Below are 8,185 nucleotides of genomic sequence, written 5' to 3' on the forward strand. Positions count from 1 at the left end.
ACACACACACACACACACACACACACACACACACACACACACACACACACACACACCTCTCTCAGTGGCCGCTTCCCTTACCCCATCTTTAGTTCTGAGCGGGACTCAGCCCAACAACCAACCGCTCTGAGAGCCTCCAGCGCGCCCCGTCGGGGTGGCAGGCTGGGGAACCCCGGGGGGGGGGAGAGGGGTTCCGGGCTTCCAGGGCTCTCACTCCCGCCCCCTCCCACCCACCTTCAGCCCGAGTGGACTAAGTTGCCCGGGACCCTGCTGCGCTCCCGGTCCCTGGCCCTGCGGCCGGGACGCCCAGGGGTCCCCACCGCGCCCGCCCCGGCTCCGCGGAGCTGAGCGCGCACTCACCGGAGGTGAGCTGCATCCAGGCACAGATCTTGTACACGGTGGCCGTGTTGCAGAAGAAGAAGAGGGTGAAACACACGATGCAGGCGATGATGAGCATCATGGAGAGGCCGATGAAGAAGGAGGCGGCTTTGAAGGCGCCCGAGGGCAGCGTGGAGAAGTCCGTGAAGCTGCCCCTGCAGGTCAGCTCCCGGGAGAAGCTGTTGCCGATGCAGTAGTGGAAGAGCCCGAAATAGCCGGCTTGCGGGGTGTCCACGCCGTCGCCGATCCAGTAGGGCTGGATGAAGCACACCACGTTGACGATGGCAAAGCAGATGGTGAAGATGGCCCACAGCACGCCGATGGCCCGCGAGTTCCGCACATAGTTGGTGTGGTACAGCTTGGCAGCCTCCTGAGCCGGGAGCATCGCGGCGGCGGCGGCGGCAGCGGCGGCGGCTCCGGGCATTCTCCCCCTCCTCCCCCTCCTCCTCCTCCCCCTCCTCCTCTTCCTCCTCCTCCTCCCCCTTCCCCTCCTCCGCCTCCGCCTCCCGGTCCTCCGCCTCCCCGCGCGCAGGAGACACCCTCGCCGAGCCGCGCGCGCTGCAACTCCGCCTCAGCCCGGCAGCCCCAGTTCCAGAGTCTGCATCCTCGCTCCCGGAAGGAGGGCGGAGGAGCGCGGAGCACCCCTCCGGCTCGCCTCCCCCCTCCCCCCCACCAGCCCTCGCTCGCTCTCCCTCCCGCCTGGCCCGAGCTCCAGCCCTGCTCGCCACCCTCCACCCCTTCTCCCCACCTCTGCCTCTGCAGCTGCTGCAGCTGAAGGCGGGCGGCGAAGCCCGCGCGCCCCGGCCACTGCGCTGCCCGCCCCGCGCGACCCCCGGGATGGCCCTGACGCCGAGGGCAGCCCGGAGGCCCTAAGGACAGGACAGGAGCACCCACGCAGGAATCCTGGAGGCGCCGCCACCACCGCACCCCGGACCCCGCGTGGTGCCGGGGGCCGGGCTCCACAGGCCGATCCTGGGAGCTTTTCATCACCGCACAGCAACGTGTGCGGGAGGAGAGGGGGATGCGCAGCAGGTACCGGCAGAGAAGCCAAGCCAGAGACTTGCCCGGCTTCCCTTCCCCACCCCGACTTCCCTGACACTACCAGAGAAGCGCCCCTGGCTAACTCCTTGGTCGACAGGTGGAGATCGAAGTTGCCGAGCATGGGAGACAATAGTGTACAAGACAAACCTCCAGGGTGGTCTCAAACCTGCTTTACTGAGCTTGTCTCCTCTGCACGTTTTCCCACGCTGCAAACAAATGACACACAGCCCGTGGATCCCTCACCTTTTCCTCTAATCCGGCCATACTACAGCTTTAGGCCATAAAACCTAGCATAGATGGGCCCTGTGGATGCACGGAAGTGATTGTCACCAGATTGTGTGGCTGGTTTGAAAACATCCCACTAGTTTGGCCAGTGTTCCCCATTTGTGGCACAACTATTCATTGGCAGCTTCGCTGTGTTAGGGATTCAAAGGGGATGGCAACAGATGATTGTCTTAATTGTCTAGGTATTTCCATCTCCCCACAACCTAACGCTGCATTTCAGGAGAGTTGGTTGCAGTATAATTACCTCTGAATTATTCCCATATGATTCCTTATATTTTCATGTAACATTACTACTGTGTACCTACACTAGGCGCTGTTTCCTTAGTTTACTTTTCCCATTCCTCCCGCCCCCCACCAGTGCCTTCGATTGCTCTTTTGACAAACTCTAACTTTCAAGATGTGTTTCTCTGTTTCCACTGGTCACTGTTTTAGCTCTTTTTGTCTGTGGTATAAAGCAATATGAAACCCCACTGCCTGTGCGGTGAAATTGGAATGCTCAATAGCAGGAATAGAGTTTGCTTACAAACCATTTTGAGCTAGGGAACGCTGGATTCACTGAGCAAAAGGAAGAAAACATACAGTTTGCTACCCAAGCCTATTTTAATTGGCTATCTGAATGACTATTCAAGACAGAGGGATCATTCCTAAGTGATAGAAATAATTATGGTCATCTGATAACCTGAAGATTTGAGGTTGTATGAGGAGGGAAGACAGGAAGAGAAGGAAAACAGGGAGACAATGGAAACTGAGATATGGGCACACAAGAAAATGATGAGGCTGTTTCTACCACGTGGAAAATTTTGCTTTCTCTGTAGAAATTCAGGCATTGCAGAGCAAGGTCCATCCACGGGGCTTTGACAATCATTAGGGGACATAACCAGATGGTAACTTGATAGATGTAAGTTTAAGGAAGCCAGAATTTCTAGCAAGTGTGGTTATAGACTCTCCAAAGGTGCTTAAACTATCAGAAGAATTTGGGGAAGGAGAGGAAGATGGCTTAAATGTGGGCCAGCCCATTATGGCTCTTATTGGGTTTTGGAAAATACAATTCATGATGATGATGCATTATCCGGGCATTGGTGGCAATGGAGGGTCAGAACTTCTGGTAGGTTTCATTTGTCTTAACTGCCCTAAAGCGGATGGTAAGTCAGAAATTTTTAATAAGGAGGAAAGGTGGGAGTAATCAAATTTATAGAGCCATTTGGCAGTTCTTGTTTCCCAAGAGTGGAGATAGCTTCAAGGCAAGAACTGACAGTAATTTTTAATGACTTTCTCCAGCACTAAAATATCCCAACCGTGATTGTCTAGAGTGGTCTTCCTTCAAAATCAGTGCCTTAAAAAAAGCAAATCTTACTATGCTGGAGAGAGTTGAGGTGGGTGGCTGCTAAGAAAGGGAAGGCTGAGAATCAAAAATCCTAGTTTAGATCTCAATGTTTAAATTGCCTTCATAGGACAAAGAAAAGACTGGCAAATGATTCAGATTCAAAGGTTGTGATTCAACAAGCTTTTCTGTTTGAGTCATGTCCAAGGAAAGCCTTATTCTTATTCTGGTTTGGAACTGCCTCTGGATTAATGCTAAGAATCGCTATAACAAAGAGTAGATTCAAGGTATCCACTCTTGTCCACAGCAACTAGGAACAGTCCAGTACTGATGCATTGTAATCGAAAGTGCTCCTTTGGATCCCCTTTTGAGATATGTTGTTTGCTTCTTGAGAACAGCCTAGAGCCCTTAGCTCCACGTGCATCCTGCCCTGCACCACAGATTACCAGCTGAAGTCATCCCTTCAAAGTCTCTAAGAACTAGAGATAAGAAGCAATACCTGCTATTAATGAGTATAAATTGACCTTCAACACTTTGTCAAATAAATCTTGTCCTTAACAACCAGGAATCCCAATGCTAAGACTGTTACCATCCATAATTTAAGACCTTTGACTTGAAACATGTAGACTTTAAGAGTTTAGGCAGCTGACCATCTGAGCAATGCATTAATCAAATCTGCCTGATCAGGAGAGCTGTTTGGGGAAGGAAGAAATAATAAAACTAGCCTGCTTCATGCAAAGAAGTTACTATTGATAGCAAAAGTATTTTCAAACTATAGCATGATTCATATGTGCTAAATAACTAGTAGGTGTCAGTGTCATAAACAGCATTGAATTAGAATCATGGGACAAGCTTCACTGTTGAAAAATACTTTTACTGCCACAAAGGGTCAGTAGTGAGACCTACTCTTTGCACAACTATGTCTCCGTGATTGTTAGGACTATGAAAGAGAACGCAATAGAACAGTAATTGGAGTCTGTAACTTGATTTAAAATCAAAGGTCCTGGATAAGGTACATAAAGAGTCCAAATTAATCTAAGTAGTATGGAGAAGTGCAAAAGCCTTAGACAGCATGAGACTTGGCATCCCCACTCATCATTGCCTAACTTAGCAAAGGATCTTGGGGTTCCCATTTCTCTTCTCTAGAATTTGATTAAGGAAACAACAGATCAATTCTTCTAAGATCCCTTTTCCCAGTGAAATTCTGTTCTACAAAGAGCTTGAAAAAAGTTTACAAAGAGAGATGCAACCTGGTCCTTGAAGAAAAATTAGGCAAGGAGAGGTATCAGCCTGTGGCAAAAATTTTACTTAAAACAGAAAAACCTTCCTGAAATTGCATAGGTATAATTTTGCAAGCAATGGATGCTTAGAAGTTTCACATGAGTCATTGTGATGCCCTTGAGTAATAGAGACAAGATTTCTAATATGTTACTTAATTGATTTTTAGGACTATTACTGAGGCCACTATTACATCTCACTCCAGAATACAAATATTCCAATAATGAAGCTCTGTTCATTCACCAAGGGTTTCACTTTGCTCATTTCCCCCCCCTTTAATTTTCTTTTAGGGTTTCTAGAAATCAGAAACCACCTCTTAGTTAATAAATCACTGAGTTAGAAGAAACAGTCAGATGGGTGAGTGTGTGAACACTGCAAACCAAGATCAAATTGATCACAGAACTCTTCATTGCACCTTGGTCTATACCATTTTGCAATGAGATGTAGAACCTCAAAAAGGAGAGATATGGGAAATGGGAATATCAGTTTCTCTTTTCCTCCTTGTATTGTATTCTATACAAGTACCCTCATTTATAAGATCCCCCCACCTCATTTTCCAGAATCTGGTTAAGAGCAAAAGTTGTTTTCGAATACCTCATAGCTTGTTCTAAAAGAATCACAACCTTGTTCACCTTTGGAATGTCTTGGTGATTTCAAAAGGGCACTATCTGAAACTAGGTAGTAAACTGGAATAAAATACATAATCATCACTTCAAATGTGATTTTTATTCCATCATGGAGTGATAATATAATAAAACTTAAAGTTCAGCATGGTGGTTTTATTCTCATTTAATCAAGAACTAATTAGACTTCCTGGTTAAAAAAATCTATTTAGTATAGGAATACAGTTTACAGAACTTCCCCATTCATGGTATATAATGATTGAAAAAACACAAAATCAGTTTGGACCATCTGCCTTTGTCCCTTCAACTTGGAGTTCATATTTGAAAGTACTGTTCAGATTCTCTTTTAAGAGCATCTGTACCCATCAATTGTGCCTCTTCTACTTTACAATCACTCTCCTCTTAAGCCTCAAATTCAGCTTTTTTGAGAATATCCCAAGCCAAGTAATCTATATTTTGGGTCCTTTAATCTCAACATCTTTCTAAATGTAAAGAAAATCTACACAGATTTTTTTTGCTGAAGTAACACAAAAATATTAATTTTCATAATTGGTTACTTCTGCTGGAGAGGCACATTTTTATGACTTTCTTAGTCGACTTTTGCTGTAAAAATAACTCAGCCTCTCAGTGACTTACGACCATAATCATTCCCTTCTAATCAACACCTCATAATGTTGCTGTTTGGCTACAGCACTGTTGTAGACAGCAGGGCTAAATACAGAGCTCCTCTTTTCATTCTGGAGTTCAAGTTGAAGAGAAGCTCCCATTCAGATTATGTTACTTTATGACAGAGAACACTTATGGAAGAAGCTAAGGTAAACTTTATGTAAAACAGATTTATTGCGGGGTGCCTGTGGCTCACTCCTGTAATCCTAGCTACTCAGGAGGCTGAAATCTGAGGATGGATGTTCAAACCCAGCCTGGGCAGGAAAGTCCGTAAGACTCTTATCTCCAATAAATCACTAGAAAACTGGAAGTGGTGTTGTAGCTCAAGTGGTAGAGCACTGGCCTTGAGCTGAAGAGCGCAAGGACAGTGCCCAAGCCCAGAGTTCAAGCCCCATGACCGACAAAACATAAAACAAAAAAAACAGATTTATTATATCATATTCAATAAACTAAAACATTTTATATTATGAAGCCAAAAGTCAACATGATTGAGACATATAATTTTTAACCACTTCTTCTCTTATAAAACTTGAATAACAACTTACTTTCTAAATGTTTCCTAAAAGACTATATGTATGTAACTATTGTTTAAAGGTGATCAACAATTTCATTTTGAATAGCCATATAATCATATTTTTATGTGTGTGCTGGGGCTTGAACTCAAAGCCCAATGTGCTTGCTCAGTTTTTCCTCTCACCGCTGGCACTCTACCACTTGAACCACACCACCAATCTAGTACTTCCTTAAATGATGAAGTCATCATTTTGGTAAATTGAAGGAAAGAGGGAAATAAAATCTGGTCACTGAAAACCATCTGATTCACCCCCAAAGACCATGGCAGCCCTCTGATAAGAAAGACTACTTCTTACACTCCTAAATTTTCTTTTCAAAATGTCAGCTCTGAAAATAGGAGTCTTATACAAATAAAACTTCTAATTACACTAGTTATGTGAAATCTTTTGAGGAATTCTACAAAGATTTCATTTACCACATCTCATTTTTAAAATCTGGTATTTGAGAGAAGGTAAAAAAATACAGACTGCCCACATTTTTTCAGGTTAGTAAATGCATATCTTCAGTCATTGAAGTCTTAAAGATACAAGAAATAGATGTAAATAAAATGAATAACCTAAAAGAAATATATACATTCCTAGAAACATACAGCCAATCAAGACTGAATTACAAAGGAATAAAAAGTATGAACATATCTATAAGGGTTAATTACACTCACTCAAACAGTAATTAAAAACCCTCCTAGCAAAGAAAAGTCCAAGACCAGATGGCTTCATGGAGAAGTCTAAAGATTTAAAGAAGAATTAGTGCCAATCTACAATCAAACTCTTCCAAAAGATTGAGGAGGAGGAAACATTTCCAAATTCATTTGATGAGGCCACAATTATTCTGCATGATCTCTGTGTGTGTGTGTGTGTGTGTGTGTGTGTGTATGGGGGGGGGCAAGGGAAATCCTGGAGCTTGCACTTAAGGTCTGAGCACTGTCTCTGAGCTTTATTTGCACAAGGCTGATGCTTTACCACTTGAGCCACAGATCCGGTTCTGTCTTTTTGTTGGTTAATTAGAGTAAGAGTCTCATGGACTTTCCTGCCCAGGCTGGCTTTGAACTGTGATTCTCAGATCTCAGCTTCCTGAATAGCTAGGATTACAGGCATGAGCCACAAGTGCCCAGCTCTGCATGGCTTAATATATAGAAAACCCTGAAGATTCCATACAATAACGCAACCTGTTAAAACCAATACAAAATTTTGATGAAGTTACAGAATGCAAATTAAATACACAAAATTATATAATAATGACAACTAATGACAATCTGAAAAAAATCTTCCACTTAATAACATATCAGAAAGGACAAAAATTTCTTAGGAATACACTAAATTTCTAAACTGTTCCATGCACCCTAGAGATTCAATGTTCTATCTAGCAAAATCTCAATGCTATGTTTTTGCATAGAGGAAAACACTAAAATTTATATGGAATCTGAAGGAATCTGAACCGCCAAGAAAAGGAATAACAAAGTTAGTGGCCTCACACTTACTGGTTTAAAAAAATGCCACAAAAAAACCAGTAATCAAGATGATGTGGTACTGAAATAAAGACAGATATATAACCAATCTTTCTCTAGAATACATCGTCATAAGGACCACTCTAGTCTTCCCACAAAAGTTAAGTGACGGGACCCAAATAGAGCAGAGCCCAATGTTAATTATGAATGCCAAATCTTGAGAGATCTTCCTGAGCTTAAATCTTGGTGTGTTATTTTATAGTTGTGTCTCTTTGGCTAAGGTACTTACTGTTCTCAAGTCTCAGCTTCTTTAACTGTGTAATACATACAAAATGCTGCCACATCTTGAGGATTATTGGAAATATTGAAACAGATTATAATCTACTAGGATTTGAGCAGATGTCTGATATAAAATGTGGTTAAAAAACGTTGTCTTTCATTGCCTTCATATGACTCATTGTTTCCCAGGTCTTCTAGATGGCTAATCTCTGCATGACCCTCATAAAATGATGGCATATGCAAGATAACTTTGAAAGAAAGGAGTTTCTATTTTTTCTACTTTTTTAATTTTTATTT

At 43.5% G+C, this 8,185-nt stretch overlaps 1 protein-coding gene across 2 annotated transcripts in view; it reads right to left on the reverse strand.

Moving 5' to 3' along the window:
- Lhfpl3 (lipoma HMGIC fusion partner-like 3) overlaps window positions 1–956 on the reverse strand; it is a 481,936-nt gene extending 480,980 nt beyond the window's left edge. Inside the window, exons 1-2 of one of the 2 annotated variants that reach the window (XM_013034728.1) lie at window positions 876–956; window positions 361–839 (exon numbers count right to left, since the gene is read on the reverse strand). In XM_013034728.1, coding sequence (XP_012890182.1) covers window positions 361–802 — 442 coding nt within the window. In that variant the 5' untranslated portion in view covers window positions 803–839; window positions 876–956. The remainder of the gene's footprint in view (window positions 1–360; window positions 840–875) is intronic. The other variant, XM_013034729.1, reaches the window with a different exon arrangement.
- Window positions 957–8,185: the final 7,229 nt, after the last annotated feature.

This window comes from Dipodomys ordii, unplaced genomic scaffold, assembly GCF_000151885.1.
Source record: "Dipodomys ordii isolate 6190 unplaced genomic scaffold, Dord_2.0 Scaffold195, whole genome shotgun sequence".
NCBI classification, from domain to species: Eukaryota; Metazoa; Chordata; class Mammalia; order Rodentia; family Heteromyidae; genus Dipodomys; species Dipodomys ordii.